General features: G+C 46.1%; 1 protein-coding gene across 1 annotated transcript; it reads left to right on the plus strand.

Moving 5' to 3' along the window:
• Positions 1-2,944: 2,944 nt before the first annotated feature.
• Positions 2,945-14,499, plus strand: CD40LG (CD40 ligand). The gene is made up of 5 exons (XM_004685842.1): positions 2,945-3,100; positions 4,909-5,040; positions 9,588-9,657; positions 11,448-11,510; positions 14,123-14,499. The coding sequence occupies exons 1-5, from the start codon at positions 2,945-2,947 to the stop codon at positions 14,497-14,499; spliced, it is 798 nt and encodes a 265-aa protein (XP_004685899.1).
• Positions 14,500-19,172: the final 4,673 nt, after the last annotated feature.

The following is a 19,172-nucleotide window of genomic DNA, read 5'->3' on the forward strand; positions in this document are numbered from 1 at the left end:
ATTCAAGTTGAACATGCATGCCAGGAGACGAGTCTTAGGGCATTAAATCAGGTTCAATGATATGGTCAGCTATAAGATTTAGAATTAGCATTCTGCTGGTAGCATGGAGGCTAGATGGGGTGGAGCAGGAAGGAAATGGGAGAGCGACATTAGGAAGATGCAGTTCAGTATTCTAGGAGAGAGCAGATTCGGGCCTGGACTAAGGTGCTGGAGAGCTGGAGAGAAATGATGGCAATTAGGAAGCTTTGGTGGTGAGGGAGGAAGAGTAATCTGGGCGAGAGGGAGGGAAGGAGGACCCATGGATGACTCGCAGGTCGCTGACCTGGACAAGTAGGTAGGTGGTGGTACCGGCTGCTGAGGTAGGGAGGCTAGGTCTGGGGTGGAAGTGGAATGGGGAGATGGGTAAAATTTGGGGCATTGCCAAATGTTATAGGATATGCAGGTGGAAGTATTCAGAGGTATCCTTACACCTCTGAATCTGGTGTTCAGATATAACGGCTGCAGTTATAGATCTGAGGTTTATCACATTGAAGGCCATAGCAGAAATTAAGAAAGTGAATGGGAATCACTCAAGGAAAACTTGGAGAATGAGACAAGGGAAGGGGAGGGGAGAGCAGAACGAAGAGGAGGGGAGGAGGGGTGAGGCAGCATGGACAATGAATGCGTAAGTTTCCAGGGGTATAGTGAAAGAATGGGGTGGCATGAAGAAGTGCTCTAACAGGCAGGAGGGAAGAGTTTTCAGAAGGATGGCCACGGAATAGCAGGTCCATAGCATCATAGAATGATCACTGAAATTGAAGTATGCAGCCAAAGGTATTCTTGTGGTAACAATGATGGGAGTAGTTTCAGGGGGATGTTGTGGGCAGGATTCAGAGGGCAGGAGCTGGAGATCAGGAAGCGGAGGCAGGGAGATGAGACAATGACTCTTCTTTAAAAAATATTTATTTATGCATACAAAAACCTGGGCACAGACTAGAGGTGCGGGGGTGGTGAGAAGATTCACCAGAGACAGAGTGGGGAACAGAACAGGCAAGCTGACTAAAATATGTTGCTGAGGGGAGCAGTGGGCGGGCCAGAAGTCTGCCAAGCCATGTGGGTCACGTTTCTGGCCGGGAATTGAACTCTTGCTGCAGTGGCTGCAGATCACTTCATAGTGCTGCTCTTTAATCTGTTGTGCCACCAGGGAGGGCCACAATTAGTCTTCTTAACGTTGATTGCATGAACAAATTCTAACACTGTATTTCTGTGGTCTCAGCATCCTCTCCCTTGAAGCTTGGCTGAGCCCATCTGCATGGGGTCCTTAAAGTTCTGGCACTCTGTAATTGTACGAAACTGACCCTAGAAAAGTCCTTGAGCTCATTGTGGCTCCCGTGGTAATTTTCCTTCAGGGGAACTAAGGTTACTTGTCTAAGAACTGGAGCCTGTGACTTTACTGATCAAAGATCAGCACGTGCACTGAAGCCACCGACTTGGCATATGTAGTGAAAAGCTGCACTGATCTTGGGCTCAGGACAGGATGCCAGCGTGTGGGAGGAAAAGAGACAGATGCTAACTCTACAGAGAGCACGCCTGAGGAGCAGCTTGCAACATTTCCTATTTGTCTCTCAAAACAATTTTATAGGAATCCCCAAAGCAAGCTTCTAGAACTGGCTTCTAGACCATGATTTCTAGGCCAGGTTGGGATGCAGGGCAGAGATTTGCACCATTGCTTTTCTTTCAAAGGCAATCTGATAACATGATACAAAACCATCTAGAAATTCACAATCCTCCACACCTCAGTGATACAGATCATTATCTAATTGTGGCTGTTTGTAATATCATTACTGTTCATTTGTGTTTTATTAGTATACAAAGAGCTGGTGATCATTTGGAAAACACATCTTAGGTTAAACAGATTCCAAAAAATACAGGATGGGAGTTGTTTATTGCTTAACAAGCTTCAAGATCTTTCAGGCGCACATTTATTCGATCTTCACAAGACCCTATAGGGTCAGCAGTACAGATACAACTGTCCCCTCTGGAAGTGAAGAAACTGAGGTCTAGAGAGGTGAAGGGATTTGCTTGAGATCCACAGCAATTTATTGGCAGAGTGAGCAGAATTCAGATCTCTTAACTACAGCTCATTCCCCTGCTCCTGACCATTACATCAGCACCAACAAATTCCTGGTGGACGGCCGCCAGGCAAATTGGCTTAATCGGACTTAGGTTCTTACTTCACCCTCAACCCTAGAGTTCTAGTCTGGCTTCTCTCAAGTGTCCTTTTCTTGGGTTCTGAGAAATTTATTTTTTTCTCGAATTATCTTTCCAGCTCAATTTTATTTAATCATTATTTGCACTCCTTTTCACTCAATGCTTTGTGGACTAGCCTGGGAAAGTTGCTGAGATTTCACTGGGTTTAAAAATGAATCAAGTCTTGAGGTGTAATTAGCCAGTGTCATTATCACATGAAACCATTCCATACTTTGTTGACATTGGTTTCTGTCCCCATATACCAGGTTCCCGCTTTATATTAGTAAGACTGAAATTGAAATAAGTCTGTTGCTGGTGGATTAATTTGTCACTTTCCTTGAAACTGGTGAACTCAAAAATTAGACAGTGATAGGAAAATACTGCCATTGTCTGTTAAGGAGTCTATGACATTTCAAGGCAAGAATGAATGTATGGAAGAAGAAGCTTGTTTCTTCTTTACTAACAAAAGGGAAAGCCTGGAAGTGAATGATATGGGTATGATTTGAAAAAAAAAAAAACAACAACAAAAAAAAACCTTTACGTAACATTTTTGCAGGTAGCGAAGACTACGAAGCACATTTTCCAGGAAGTGTGGGCTGCGACGATTGTGCACCCTTAACTAATTGTTAGTTAGTCAGGTACGCCAGTTATAGGCTTCTCATGCTGCCTCTGCCACCGTCTCTGCCAGAAGCTATCATCTCCACTCGAATACAGAATGATCGAAACCTACAGCCAGCCTTCTCCCCGACCGGTGGCCACGGCACCACCAGCCAGCATGAAAATTTTTATGTATTTACTCACTGTTTTTCTTATCACTCACATGATTGGGTCAGCATTTTTTGCCGTGTATCTTCACAGAAGATTGGACAAGGTAAGTTGAACCCTAAAAATGGATTCACTGAATGTGGGGTCCTTGTTGGTGTGTGTTGCTTGATTTTAGTTCTACCTAAATGATAGGCAATGGAAGGAACACCGAGAGGTGAAAGGTCTCGAGGCATAGTGCTTGTCGTCTGCTCAGCGAGATCTGTTCTTGTTCCTGGTCAAGAGCTCCAGTGCTAGAGTCAGACTGCTTGAGCATGGAGCTTGATTGTGCCGGGACCAGGTGTGCTCCTGGCATGTTACTTTCTAGTTCTGTGCCTCAGTTTCCACATTTGACAAGCAGTGATGGTAATGGCACCCACCTCAAAGATTAATTTCACCCTGTAAAGGTTCAGAACAGAGCCTAAACCCTCTATTCACATCAGCTGTATTATTTACACAAGTTTGGCTTTAAAAGTAGACAATCGTTCTGTGGGAGATGACTTTTTTCTTTTCAATTTCCAACTTGAGAAGGAGAGTGGTCACTTTGATCTGAGCTTGCCCACTGTTGAAGCTTAGTACAAACACAGAGGAGACCACAGTTTGCAGTCTTTTAGTAAGTGGGGTGTTCTCTCTCGTTTTTCAAATGCTAGTATAGCTGCTAGTTGCTCGGTTTCCCTCTGAGATGTTTTATATTCTTAAATGGTTGGACTAGTGGGAACAAAAGTAGCGGTTGCCTTGCTTAGGAAAAGAGAGCCATCAGACTTACCGTGTTCTGATGTATTTATCCACTTCCACTAAGGCTGTGTTGGCAAAATACCAATCATCAATGGAAAAGAGAAACTTGATCAGTTATCTGGCTGTTCCCAAATGTCTGGATGTAGGAATCGTGGATGTACACGATTCGAGACTGCATTTTCTTGGGGATGTTTGAGCGTCCTTATTGGGATGCTAACCTAGAGTCATCGCCACTGGGTTTCCTATTGGGATAAGGCCACCAGCTGAACAGCAACTTCCTGGCATACTAGAAGTCAGGGCTTCACCACTGAGAAGAGAGAGGTTCTGGGTCTGGTAGGTTGTTTGTGCTTGACCTGGGAGGCAAATCAAATGCCTGGACATAAGCCTCGCCTCTACAGGGGCATTATCGACTAGGTAGACTCAATGTTGCCATGGCAGCGAGGCATGCTTTCACAGATCATGAAAGCTACTGGTGAACTGGGTCTGGTTTTCAATTTAAAAATTTAATCCTAAAACAAGTGTTAGTTGATTAGGAAGTGAAGTCTATACGTTTAATTAATCTGAGGCATTGGAAAATAAAATAGCTCATTAACATTGGGAATGAAAGATGATTTCTTTAAAAATGCAAATATTTTCTACAAACAGTAAATTGATAAAGAGGGAGATGTGATTAGAACTTGAGTTAATTGACACACGTTTAAATTAACTTCTTTTTAAAAAGCCCTGCATCACAAGCACTGAATTGAAGTGGGCAAATTAGCTCAGCAGAAAACTATTTTTTATAGGCTCAGTTTATAATGACCAATCATTACTGGGGCAATGGGAAATAGGACAATTATAGAATGTTGTCGCTATCCTACACTGAGAAGGTATACTTTTGTGATGAAATTTTATTAGAATAGCTGTGATTTCTCAGTTCTTTCCGGAGATTCAGAGAATGTGACTTCTTAATTGCTGGGTTTTGTAGGCTTTGTAACTGCAAATACCAAATAGCAACAGTCCAGCATAATGACTTTCATTCCCCATTTATACCTGCAAAGCCCTCCTCCTATAATGATGTGGATGCGAACATGTAGGCAGACATCATTAGTGCCATTGTCCTTCACAATGACATTTCTCATGTCCCTGTTATTTCATGAATAGATAGAAGATGAAAGGAATCTTCACGACGATTTTGTGTTCATAAAAACGATACAGAGATGCAAGAAAGGAGAAGGGTCCTTATCCTTACTGAACTGTGAGGAAATTAGAGAGCAGTTTGAAGCCTTTGTCAAGGTAAGGAGCTCAGTGGTTGGGAGAAACATCATGGAAAAGTCTTACTGCATTTGCTTGGTTGGGAAACTGACATCGGAAACACTTATAATATACACGTGTGCATGTGTGTGTAGCTAGCGTCGTAAGTAGTGCTGCGGGTCTATAGGTACACAGAATGCATGTGTGTCACACACGCACATGCACACACACACACACACACACACAGGTGAGTGTATCCAAAAATGGAGCCAAAATCCTGCACTGCGAAAGGAAAGTTGGGAGCGTACCCATCACTTGAGGAGCACACAGAGGCTCTGGGCAGACCACATGCTGTCGCGGGCATGCTCGCTCCACCTCAGCCTCTGAGCAAAATTAGGAAGCATTCAACTTTGGTTTTTGCATTTCTTCATCATCCCATCCAAACCATGATGACATTTTACTGTGAACTTGTGGTCCGGTGCTTGTTTACAGAACCCCATTTTCTCAGGTTAGGGAAACGCTGAACCTTGGTCACAGCTGTCCCACTACAGGTTAGGACTTTGCCTTTGCTGGGGTAGCAGGGACTTCTGAAGGCTGACCCATTCCCTCGAGAAGGTCTGCGCCTCTGACGATGGAGCTTCAGGTGCCATGGCACTGAGACCTTTCCCTTTTATTGTGAGGAGCGGAGGGGTTCATGGGCCTTCCCAGTGCCGCTCAAACCACACCCCGCCTAATGCCACTTACTCCTGAGGCCAGACCACTCTAGGGCAGGTCCCCACCTAGGCAGGGAGAGTTGAAGCCTCTGGCCACCTGGCTGGCACCCAGCACCAGCTAACTGCTGTGCCCATGGCCTATGATGGGTACTCAAAAAAAGTATTTTTAGAGTGCTTGCTGAGGATGCTACTACAATACCCATTCCCTCATCATGGAAAAGGGTTATAGGTGTTCTTTCTCCTGAAGCAGCACTTCCAGAAATCTTTCAGCCTGTTTTCCCCACAGAACACCAACTCAAATATCTTGACCCTCAACTGACATTGGGGTCATGAACAGGAGGTAATGTTCCATGTCGAGGGTAGCTCTGAACCATGTGGGTGGGTATCAGGATAAACCACAGATTTAGTTCTTGTACCTGTAGATGGTATGTAATTTAACCAGGAGCTAAAGGTTTCAACTCTTATTTCGGAACTTATTCCAGTCCTCCTGTCCAATCCCAGCTGTGTGGTTTAATCCAGTAGTAAACACTCTTATTCTCGAGTCACCTATTGGAAGACAAATCCAGTTCAAATCTGCTGTTGGCTTTCGGGTTCTTTACTTTAGGTTTTAGATGAAGACTTCTAAGTCTTTATTTACAAAGCTTAGAAATGGTTTGAGTTTCTCTGATTCTTTGAGGATATTTGTTGCCTTTACAGGGCTTTGGGAAGTGTTACAAATTTAAATGTAAAGAAACCACTTTTCGAACAATAGTTGATAATCCAAATAGCATGTTTAATGTGCTTGGCTTTGTGACCTTGTGACCTTGAGCAATAACTTCACTTCTCTGGGCCTCAATATTCTCTCCTGTAAAATAATGAGAGGACTGAGGTGGTCTGTATGCGCACAACCAGCTGTGACATTCTGGAATGACATGATCAGCCGTCAGTTCCCTCCAAGGGCAGAGGGAAAACATGCCTCCCCGCCCCCCACCCTTGATCCTTTTCCTACTATTTTACAGATGACCTGACAACCCCTAATGACCTTATTTTGGGTTGGATCTATAAAGCTTACGAGGCCTGATACCCAGAATAGGAGAACAGAAAGCAGCTAGTTTGGCCCCTGCTTACATTTGCGTGAAAAAGATGGCAATGCCAGTCTCCTAGTCTAAAAAGTTAGACCTCAGGCATGTCAACAAGGACCCCTCACATGTGACCGAGGAGTGTTCTTGCCTCGATGGCAGCAGGGGTGGAATCCCTGTCGACGTCATTTGTAGCTACAGTGCACACAATGGTCGGACACAATCTCTCTCCAATGCCATCCCCTTTCCAACCCACATTCCCCCAATTTCTCATCCTAGGACATCTTGGACTTTTGTTTAATCCCAACAGGCCAACTACAGAACCCCAGATTGGACTTTTATATTCTTCTCTAATGTCAACAGACTTTCTTTCTGGGTTACAATCTTACCAGTTCAGAACAACCTAAGGTTTGGATTTGGGGGCTCTGAATTATAGGGCTTGACAGTTTCTTAGAAATCATCAAGTCCAATTCTCAACCCAGAGCTTCAGTCTTACCTATCAAAATTGGGACCGAGTCTCTCACCCAACTGGTGAGATTGGGTGATTGGGATGTCACTCTATCTGTGTTTGAGTAGTTTTAGTGACAAGGGAGTCATTATCTCTTGTGGCAGGTAACAGGTAGCTCTCACTTTGCAGGGGGGGGGGGGAGAAAGTGAGGTTCTGGGATTTGGTTAGGGTAAGTAGCAGCAGCACTTGAACAGTGTGATCTCCCATTTAAACGTCCTGCCCTCCCCGACCCCTGCTAGAATGATCAATGCCCACCAATGCCCACGATGAGCAAGGCGGCTCCCTTTGATCGGGTCAAAGCATTTCCTTTTCAAGGGAAAGGTTGACCTGTCTGGCCCTACCACATGGAGTTCCCAGAGAGGAAAGAACTAATTCCAGATCTTCTGAAAGTCAACTTGAAAAAGTCTTTCAGTTGAGATGGGGAGCAAAGAAATGAACAAAACGAGGCTGTAGGGCGTGGGGCTGGGGGAAAGTTCACAGAAAGGCAAGGCTGGGCGCATGAAAGACCAAGCTGCTGACTTCACGCTTTCATCTCTGCCAGGCCCCGACACCAGCGCAACCACCTAGCCTCAAAGCATCTCAATCTCAATCGTCACACTTCTTTATTTGAAAAGACACAAAATACTCATTTGTTTACTGGTTATCTCACAAACATTTTCCTGTCGCCGCATGTTCACAGTGCCACACTTCAGCTCAAATGGAAAATTGAAGCTCTGCAGCCTGTGTGAGCATTGAGAGGTGCAGCTTCTCCTTTAGGTGTCACGAGAGACACCCGCCCAACTAGCATCTGAGCTGAGCCTCCACCTAGGCACCCACAGCACCCACACAAACTCTTGCTAGAGAAGGGGCAGAAAGGGGGGCCTGCAGAAAACCCATCCCTGTCTTGGGAAGGGGTGCCAGGCTTTCCAGGAGCTGTGAACCACTGCTGTGGAGAGTCCAGTCATGGATATGACCTCACAGTCTCCGCTTTGGCTTCAGCCTCAGCCTTCCTGGCTTATGCTGTGCCAGCCCATTACTCCCCCAGGCCTTTGTTCTGGATCTTTCAAGTGGCAGCTGTAGTTGTTATGAACTGCACCAGCGACAGCTGCTGCTAGATTCTTTGGGTGCCCCCAGTATTCCTTCAGTAGTTGAGGGAGAAGAAAAATCTTAAGAAGCATCACCTTTGCAAAATGGATGACAACCGACTGGAGGGAATGGGGAAAGGGTGGAGAGGGAAGCAGATGGGGTGTGGGCATGGGTGGTTTGGTGGAGGAATCAAAGAAAAAAATAAAATAAATTGAAAGAAACAAGAAATCAATCAATCCAACCCACACTGTCTATTATAAGGCTTAAAAGTCTCTGTATCCATGAGTAAGTGGCACTAATATAAAAAGCATATATAGTCCCTCCCTGGTGGCACAGCACTGCAAGCTGGCCACAGCCACTTTGGTGCGAGTTTGATCCCATCCCAGACGTGATCCACATGGCACAGCAGATCTCTCCTGATCCACCTGCTGCTCCCCTCAGCAGTGTACTTCCACGATCTGCCTGTTCTTCTCCCCATTCTGTCTTTGGTGAATCCTCTCACTGCCCCTGTACCTCTGGCCTGTACCCCAGTTCTATATGCATAAATAAAAAAAATCTTAAAAAAAAAAACAACACATATCGTGGGGGAAAAAAACCAGTGTTGTATTTGCCCTTGAACATCAGCACTTTGAGTGGTTGATACCTGTGGTTCTGAAGGGCTGATTATTCCAAGTAAAGCTCAACCAGACAGGGCCACCACATAAGGGGTTCACTTCAACTGTCGAAAGAGATAAAATAAAAAATTGCTGAGTTTCTTTCCACAGTCTGGCAGTTGTCCCAAGGTCAAACTGACTTAATGCCATTTCCAAAGAGATTTCAGACCACTGTTTCTCTATAGATACATACCATGTTTCATGCTTAACAATATCCTACATGCCAGTTTCCAGGGTAGACTCATCTCTGCATTCAGTACTATTTGTCAATGCTTGTCAAAGTCAGGAGGCTGGGGTCACAGGAAGGGTCATGATAGCAGTCTTCGGTCTAGAGAGAGCACTGGAAGAGTGATAATAAGGCCAAGCGTCTGCTTCCAGATGCTCCGCTGGGCTTTGGGACCTATCAGCTCATCTGTCAGATCCATGGGCTTCCAGTCATTGTGATATAATTAGAGACAGGATCAGACTCCTTAGGAAAATCCTCACTAAAACCAGACAACAGAGTAATGACAGATGCCAAATGAGCAACACATCTAAAGCCCCATAGCAGAGTTCATGTGAAAATGACCTTTTACAATGATTCTTATTTCAGGATATCATGCTAAACAATAACAAAGTGAATGAGAAGAAGATGGATGGGCAAAACTTTCAAATGCAAAAAGGTAGGTTGCAATTTACCGATTTCTCTGAATACTTGAAAAGGAAAAGGAAGCTTTATGTTGGTTAGATTGAACAAACACCATGGTGAATCAGGAACTTCTAAGCCTGAAGATACCATGGGAACACAATTGCCAAATTGATGCCTTCTCTGGTAGCTGTGATTTGGAACAGTTTTACTGGCATAAACTGCCAGGAAAAGCTGTGTTCTTTGAAAGCTGACACTCCCAAGTCTGAAGAAATCCCATCCCTTTCAATACCTCAACCAAAGTGGTCCTAGAGCCTGGCACCACCTACAGAGGATGAGATGCCAAGGATGCCATCCTTTGTTGGCAAGGGCACTCATGGCCCGACAATGATAGTCATTGGCTGGGAAGCATCACCAGGGGGGCCAGGGTAACGAGGAGTGGTTTGGTGAGAGCACATTCTACTCTTCGCCCTGTTCTGGATATTGCAGTACCTTGACCATCTCAAGCCTGGGAGGGACCAAGATGGCTCTGAAATTGAGCATCATCCCCAGAGCACGAGTCTCCTTCACACCACCTGGCCTCTGGTCAAACTTGTCTAAGGACCTTCTACATCCTAGAGCAGCCTGGCCATCCTCGCTTGATTACTGTACTACTTGAGAGAAGTCTTTTCTCCTCTGGGATTGAAATCTGTTCCCGTAATCTCTAACCACGGGACCTAGTTCTGCTCTTTAGGGTCATATCAAACAAAGTTTGTAATTCCTCTCCCACACAGCAGCTGTCCAGATGTCTCAGACCACTGAAACTTTCCTCCCAGGACCCTTTTCAGGACCCATCGCCCTCTTGGTTACTTCTTTTTCTGAACATATTAACTTTCAAATCAAACACCAAAATTCCTGAAGTAACCTGAGCAGCCAGGGATGGGAAAGCTGGAATAGTGATGAAAGACTATGATGTCACAGAGTTAGGGAAGATAAAAAAAAAAATAGCAGTTTCTGTAAATTTAACACCCACCCAGAAACCAGATGCACATAACTGTTTCCTAAGGGAGAGAGTACTCAGAACATGCTTTAACTGTTGATCTGGACTCAAAGGGTCATCTGATTTCCAGGAAAGTCTTGTTTCAGAATGAACTGTTGAGTGCCACTGGGCTGCCTGTTAGCTACAGAGACATTTAAGGCAACAGTTGGTAGGGCTGTTGCCTATAGTCTTTAGGAAAATAACAAACCTCATGCAACTCGTAACTGAAGTCATGCAACCTGACTCTACCTTACAGGGCACTACAAAGTGACCCACACTAGGCTGATCACTGCAAAGAGAGAAACTTCCACACAGTGTGTACACTTAGGAGGTCAGAAGATTTAATTAAAGAGTGAGATTTCATGTGAGAAGTAGTTGGAGAAAAACACCATAGCCTGGCCAGTTGCTTGAGAAGAACAGACACCAGAAGCATCATACTAGCTAAGTGGGCAGGCATGAGCCTGGGACCCCAATGGATGGGAGAGATCTCTAAAAGCACACCTGCAGATGGTTAAGGAAGTGCAATATATTCAGGCTGTGTCAGTCTATGTAGTGTGGAGTCGCATGCTGGACAACCCTTAGAAGAACAGGATCCATGCAAAAAAAAAAAACAAAAAAAACCAAAAAAACAATTCACTTGTTCAGATTTCGAAAATCAACTTTTCCCTCCAAGAAAGGGATTTCAGATGATTTTCTGCCTTTTACCCAGTTAAGCACAGACTCTAGGACATAGCTGTGCAGCTAGACTAAGTAGTCTGTGGACAGTGATGTGCCTTTGGCCTGACAGTTTGCTTTTGCTTTCATTTTAGGTGATCAGGATCCTCAAATTGCTGCACATGTCATAAGTGAGGCCAGCAGTAAAACAGCATCTGGTGAGTCCAAAAGCATCTGCACATCAGGTGCCCATGGGTTGGGACGCTGGGGCAAAGCAGCCTAGTGAATATGCTCCTCTCTTCCTCTGGGGCCCAATTTACAGACCAATCTGTGCACCTCTGCTACGCTCACCTTTGTCTTCAAAGTGAGCTTGAATGCACAGATGGAGCTTAGAAGGCCGGAAGGAGGAGGGACATACTCCCAACTTCTCGTTATCTCCTTGCTCTGTGGCTGATTCCCAGGGATGGATTGCTGAGCGCAGGGACCGTTATTCGGATAGCGAGGAAGCGATGGCAGGTAGTGACCCCCCTGCCTGGGAGCACCCCTCCTCCTAACCCCTCTTTGCTGTGTATAAATAGGCCTCAGGGGTGCATCCCTGTATGATTCACCCCAGCCTCACTGGGGCCAACCTCAGGGAAATTAAAGGTAAAATCATTCTGCAAAGATCAATAGGTACCAGGATGTTAGATTTTCCACTGAAGTAACAAGCGATGACGCACTATAAGCTTATCAACTTTGAATGATTTTATTTCCATATACGTTCTGCCATCGGTCTAGCCATTAGATACTTTTCCCCAAATCTGTGCCTCACCATAGCTGGTGCTGGAGAATGTGTTGTATCTGATAAATGGATGGAATGTGCATGCCAGCATAAAATTTCCATCGACTTCAATAAAGGCAGTTAGAGAGCATCATAGTATCAGAAAAAAGTCAGCCCAGTGCCTCAGAATGGAGCGTGTGGGAGAGAGTGTGTGTGAGTGTGCAAAAGAGAGACAGAAACACAGAGAAAGACAGAGAGACAAGGCAGGAGAGGAGCCACCCCAGATCTTCAGGGGTGTGGGCTTCTCAGAGGGCATAACACAGGCGGGTGCATCATGGATCACGGTGTGGGAGGAAGAGCACTGGTCGCACGTGTTTCAACACTGATTTTAGGACCCACGACCATCACTTGCCGGGTGACAGTGGGTCCCTTTACCTACATGGCAGTTTCCTGCCTCACTGACAATGTGGGGTAACTGAGCCTCGATGAGCTCATGTAGAAGAAAGTCACTGACAAGTACTCTCCAAATGCTAGGTGTCCCAACTTTGCTTATTTCACTGACGTTGAGCTGTCAGAAGAGTGCCGTAAAGTCCTTCACTAATATGAGATATTATTAAAATAATCCTGTCCATTACCTTTCTGTCAGAAAATACACTCGTGGGGTAATGTCATGGTTTCAGCAGGTCAGGGTGGCCGGCCACATGAAACTCATCTGGAATAGAAGGCCGTGATAAAACACCACCTACAAGACCAGTTTGCCACTGGTCTTTTGTCCCCTGTGTCTAAATTGTCCTCGTGGATATATCACTTCCTGGTGTCGAGTTCTGCTAATGGGGCCCAAGATGGCCACTGGCCCTCTACAGTCCACAGTGCTGTGGGGTCACAGGGTTCAGGTGGAAGACAGTAACTTCCGTGTCCCTCCCCTGTCCCAGCCTATCTGCCCTTCCTATCTGATGGCCATGTGCTCTAAATTTGGCCTACAGCCCACAGCAAGGAGGAAAGTTACCTAAAGACCTACAGAAACAGTGGATTGAAAAATAGGGAACGCAAAAGTGAAACCATCCTATGAAATGTCGTTTCTGAGATGATCTAGAAAGCAGGAAATGGCGGGCCCTGCAGGATGCGCCCTTCACTAGAGCAGGAGTCTCAACAGGCGGGATCTTGCACTCTGATGGGCCTAAGAGCAGCAGCTAGGAAGTTTTAAAAACCCAAGAAAGCACATGCATCAATGCTTTCATTTCTCCCCACCCCCCACCCCTTGTAGCCTAGCTCTGTGGGAGCTGAGATTTGAAATCGGGTGCTCACACGACTTTGAACCCACTCAAAATCTCAGCTGAGAAATGGCACTCTTGGTGGGTACTCCAGTGTAGCCACAAACTACGGCGACTTTCAAGTTGGTGGCGCCTGTACAACAAGAGATGAAAACATGCGCAATGACAGGTTTCCTTTCATACTTCCTCGCCTTGTTTGAGTCCTGGCTGTGGGAGGCAGGCTGGCTTTGCAACAGCATGATCGATAGGAAGGAAAGCGGACTTTCCCTCTCGCTGACCTAGGCACACTGGCAACTGTCTGACTGTCAAATTCAAGGAAAGCCAGCCGTGACATTCCCCTTAGCAAAGATGGGGTCAGAGCACTTTGGCAAGCAGAAAGGGAGGTGTGGGACTTTGAAATCCTCTCATGTTCTTAAGTCCAGGGTCCAATTGGCTTTAAGAACATGAAAGGGAGAAGGAAGCTCATTAGGGTGTTACTTTATTTAATGATCAAAAGCAGTCTATGGAACACGTGCGACCAGAGCCCCGGGTTGAAGGTAGAGCCCCGGCTTCAGGGGGCACCAAGGGTCTTATTGGAGCTTAAGCAGAGCCAGGGTCGGCAGCCAGCTCCCTCGAGCGCAAAGCCCGAGGTGCGTCAGGAAGCACCTCCAGGGAGGAGGGGTGCTGGAAGGGCTCGGAAGCATCCCTGGCCCCCAACTTTCATTCGTGCATGAAGCCGTAGCCAGAGCTCGGGTCTGGGTCCTGTTGATACGGGAACTGCGCTCTGCAACCTCTCACCCCTGTTTCCCCTCCCGTGCAGTTCTGCAGTGGGCCCGCAAGGGCTACTACACCATGAGCAGCAACTTGGTGACCCTGGAAAACGGGAGACAGCTGACCGTCAAAAGGCAAGGACTCTACTACATCTATGCCCAAGTCACCTTCTGCTCCAATCGGGAAGCTTCAGCTCAAGCGCCCTTCATTGCCAGCCTCTGCCTGAGGTCGGACGGGGGCTCCGAGAGAATCTTACTTAGAGCGGCGAACACCCGCAGCTCCTCCAAACCCTGCGGCCAACAGTCTGTTCACTTGGGAGGAGTATTTGAACTGCACCCCGGCGCTTCGGTCTTTGTCAACGTGACTGATCCGAGCCAAGTGAGCCATGGCACTGGCTTCACGTCTTTCGGCTTGCTCAAACTCTGAACCGCACGACCTCGCACACTGCGGCTGGACTGCTGCCGGCAGTCTTCATAATACAGCAAAGCAGTTAAAACCACTCCCTGTTGAACTGCCTATTTATAACCCCAGGATGCTCCTCACGGAGAACTATTTATTACACATCCCAAGGCACGTGGGGCTGCAGTAACCGAGCATGCGTGCGCCAAGCCCAGGCAGGCCCGTTCCAAAGAGCTTGTATTGTGATGCAACAACCCCAGCGACCTGACACCCAGCGCTGGGCAGACAAGACCCTGTGTGCGGTCCCGAGCCAACAGCAGCTAGTTAGCCAAGCTCAGTTTTGTTTCTTTACCTGCCGTGTCTTGCAGTGGATGACATATTTATCCACGAAAATGTGGGAGGGAGACAGGAAGACTCAGCTCACATTTGGTTATGGCTGTTTCTGGGTCCCTGTGGCTCTGACGGAGGGGCAGGCCCTGCGCGTGAAAGGCAGTGGAGAACTGAAAACCGTGCCTGACCCCCTCCGCCATTCTCACTCTCTGACACACACACACACACACACACACACACAGCAGGCTTTTGCTAATCGGTCATCTTATGTCCATCCTGTCCCTCTCCCCAACTGTGGACCAGCAGGAACTCAGAATCTGCAGCTCTGAGCTGCCCACTCCTCACCTAAGGACGTATTTAAAGGAAACCTGTCTTATCCACCCTCTATCTCCATTGTTTCCACAGTGAATAGTGATTATCTTATTTATTTTTTGAATAATAAAGATCCTTTTTAACCTTATTGTTGTCATTTAGCACCAAAAGCCCCAGGCCAGGGTGGGAGAGGAGGACACATTTGGAAAGTATTTTCCTGACCTCTGTGATGTTTTCTCAAACTTACTTCTGAAGGGAACAGCACCCTGATGGGGCACCCTCCCTGCGGGGCCATAACGCTCTGCTCATCTGCATTCAGCAAAGGAGTCTGGGCCTTTCCTTCCAGCTTGCTCTGGGAAGCTTGCAGAGGAGTGAAAAGAGTTGGATGTGTTTCTTGGTGAGCCACCACTAAATGAAACCAGAGAGAGGCCTTTAAAGGAGAAGCAGCTGCTTAATTTTTGAATAGCTATCAGGTGGTTGCAACTTAGGCCAGAGGAGACAGAGCTGGGACACCCGGGTAGGGTAGTGGGTGTGGGGGAGGTATTGTTCCCTCAGTCCCCCACAGAAGGCAATGGAGTCATTGCTTGTCACCCCCAATCAAGGGCCATTTCGTGGGAGAAACCCAGCGTGGCTTCTTCATCGGCTCTGGTAGAACACTGTGCTGTAAAAAAGGGCTACCCGCTCCCCCCTTCTTATTTAAATATCAGTGTGGACTTCTAGATTTCTACTTTTTTTTTTAAAGATTTATTTATTTATTCATACAGAAATGGAGTACAGGCCAGAGATACGGAGGGTGACAGGATTCACCAGAGACAGAGTGGGGAACAGAACAGGCAGATCGAGGAAGTACACTGCTGAGGGGAGCAGTGGGCGGGTCAGGAGAGGTCTGCCGCGCCACGTGGATCTCCTCCGGGGCAGACAGGGATCGAACTCATGCGGAAGTGGCTTAAGCTTCTCAGTGCTGTGCTTTAACCCACTGCGCCACCAGGGAGGGCCCCTAGATTTCTACTTTTTTTTTTTTTAAAAAGATTTATTTATTTGTGCATACAGAACTGGGGTACAGGCCAGAGGCTCAGGGGCGGCGAGAGGCTTCACCAAAGACAGAGCGGGGAGCAGAACAGTCAGATCGACGAAGTACACTGCTGAGGGGAGCAGCGGGCGGGTCAGGAGAGGTCTGCCACGCCATGTGGTCACCTCCGGGGCAGGCGGGAATCGAACTCATGCAGAAGCGGCGTTAGATTCTCAGTGTTGTGCTTTAACCCGCTGCGCCACCAGGGAGGGCCAGATTTCTACTTTTTTAAAAAGGATTTATTTTATTTATTTATGCATACAAGAGCTGGGGTGCAGACCAGAGGTGTGGGGGTGTGAGGAGATTCACCAGAGACAGGGTGGGCAATAGAACAGGCAGCTCTACTGAAGTACACTGCTGAGGGGAACAATGGGAAGACAGGAGGGGTCTGCCGCACCATATGGGTCAACCCCCTGGCAGGGTTCGAACTTGTGCTGCAGTGACTGAGGAGACCTTCACAGTGCTGAGACTTAACCTCTTACACTACCAGGCACGGCCTATATTTCTCCTTTTCTTCAATGTTTTAAACTCATTATGTCCTTTTGGTGCTCAAATTTCCCCTCAGTTAGCACCTGTGTTCCTGTGACATGAGCCCATCATTTTTTTTTTTTTTTGAGCCTTTGTTACTTCCTGGCACAAGATGTCCCAGGCTCATCTTCTACCTTCCCTGCACCAAACACAGAATCAGCCATTTCTCCAAGGACCTCTATTTTCCTTGAGCATAGAGAAGAATGTTTGGAACCCAAGTTTCAGGTGTTAGCTGTGCATATTATTATTGAGCACATTATTATTATTGAGTGTCACTGGTTTTAGGACATACACACACACACACACCCCAAAGAAGTCACAATTAGCAAACTAAAATTCAGGATACTCAGTTATATTTGAATTTCAGATAAACACTGAAAAAATAGTACAAATAGATCCCATAAAATATTTGGAAAACAATATATACCAAAATATTACTTTTCTCTCTAACTAAAATTCAAATTTAACTGGGCTTCAAATTTATCTGACAATCCTTATACATATATTCATACCACATACATATAAAGAAATGTGCATGTACACATATGTACATATGGATATGTAAGAAGCATGAGTTGACATAGATACTAGAACTAACCCCAAATGGAATAAAAAGCATTTGCTTAACGGGCAGAGAGGGGAAAGAGATTCTGGGCAGGGTATTTTTGAGAGACTCGTTCTACTGGCACCAAAGAGCTAGATTAGCAAAAGTAGCACAGTAGCCCAAGGGAAAGAAGACACTGACAAAATTAGGCAGTGCTTGTATGGATGGAGATCCAGGAGATCCAACAGAGGTAGAATGGGAAGACCTGAGTACTAAATGAATTGAAGGTTAAAGTATAAATTTATACAGAGTTGAGAAAGGGGGTAGAATAACAGTTAATGCCTGTTTTTCTAGCTAGGGCAATTAAGTGGCCCGGTGTGAAGTTTTATGGGATAGAAACCATTGGAAGAACAGATTTGAGACTAGAGGCGAGGAGTGCAGTTTGGACATGTTGTGTTTGAATTGCTGTGTGTCATCCACACGAGCTTTCTAGAAGGTAGCTGCATCCATGGAGCTTAGGGGCCTAGGCAGAATGAGAGATACAGACAAAGAAATCATCTTCATTTTGATAAATGAAGATATGGAGTAGACAAGATTGACTTGGAAGTGGTTATAGAATGGAAGAGATGAGGAAAGGGTGTCAAATATCAGCTGTGTTTAAGGAACAGGCAATCAAGACAGATCTGACAAGGGAGACTGAGGGGTGGTCAGAAAGGGCGAAGGAGTGCAAGGAAAGCAGGTCATCATTAAAGTCATGTAGCAATGTACCAAGGAGGCAAGGGTCAAATACTGCCGAGTTGTCCTCTGGATTTATCAATTAAGAGTTCATGAATGATTTTGAAAGAGTGGATAGCTGAGGAAGAAACCTAGTTAGTGGGTGCCACATTCAGAGGGGTAAATGTGGTAGACAGAGCATGGTGCCAAGAGGCAGAGAGACCAGAGACTGAAATCCGAACTCCACACATTCTAGTATATAGTGCAACATCTCTGCCTTTGTTCACCTGTAAAATGGAAATAACAATAGTGACTGTACCATAGCGTTGTTGTGTTACGTGAGTTTAGCCATGTAAACCACCTAGCACAGTGCCTACTACATGGAAAGTACAATGTTGTAGGTTCAGAGTAAGAAACATAAACCATGCAGAATATCTCGGCCAGAAAGGTAATTACACACCTAAAAAAAAAAAAATCATTGGGCAAGTGAAGTGGAAGTCAGGGGGCTGCTGTTAGATCTAAGGCTTCAAAGTCATAGCACTGAAGTTGTGATCTAAATCTAGTCACTAAATAAATCAAACTGCACGGTTATAACTACTCTGTCGTCCATACACCTATGAATAGACACACTGGAGTGTGGAGTACAAAGCCACAAATATATCCTTGGAACGGCCGGTTAGCCACCAAGCCCTAGGAAGATGACCTCCAACTGCTTAAGCATTCCAAAGCTTTTACAAGGGCATCTCATTGTGGCATGGGAAATGTGTCAGATCCCACATTGTAACTAGAACCCTAGCTACAAGGGTTCGGGATATGTATTTTTTTTTTTTCTTTTTCAGGTTGCCAGGCAAGAGGTGAAAAGGGTAGAAGTGGAGGCTTCCCTGATGGTGCAAGGGGTTAAGTCGCAGCACTATGAAGCTATCGCCAGTCACTGCAACATGAATGTGATCCCTGGCCAGGGAGCTGACCTACATGGTGCAGCAACCTCTCCTGCCTTGCCCACTGCTCCCCTCTGCAGTGGATATCAGTAGATCTGCCTGTTCTGTTCCCCCACTCCATCTCTGGTGAATCCCCTCAACCCCCTTGCCCCTCTCTCTTACACCCCAGTTCTTTTATGCATAAATAAAAATATATTTTTTAAAAAAGGGTAGGAATGGATGCTGAGGAGCAACAGATAACGTCCAGCACATCTATCTATCTTGA

The sequence above is a fragment of the Condylura cristata genome, unplaced genomic scaffold (genome assembly GCF_000260355.1).
Source record: "Condylura cristata isolate star-nosed mole 26May11 unplaced genomic scaffold, ConCri1.0 scaffold00019, whole genome shotgun sequence".
NCBI lineage: Eukaryota > Metazoa > Chordata > Mammalia > Eulipotyphla > Talpidae > Condylura > Condylura cristata.

What these genes read in the sequence shown, in the direction of transcription:
- CD40LG (XM_004685842.1), top strand. Translation starts at nt 2,945, where the DNA reads ATGATCGAAACCTACAGCCAGCCTTCTCCCCGACCGGTGGCCACGGCA. An exon ending in TTCACAGAAGATTGGACAAG is followed by an intron (nt 3,101 to 4,908) that starts GTAAGTTGAACC and finishes TTTCATGAATAG; the next exon opens with ATAGAAGATGAAAGGAATCT. An exon ending in AAACTTTCAAATGCAAAAAG is followed by an intron (nt 9,658 to 11,447) that starts GTAGGTTGCAAT and finishes CTTTCATTTTAG; the next exon opens with GTGATCAGGATCCTCAAATT.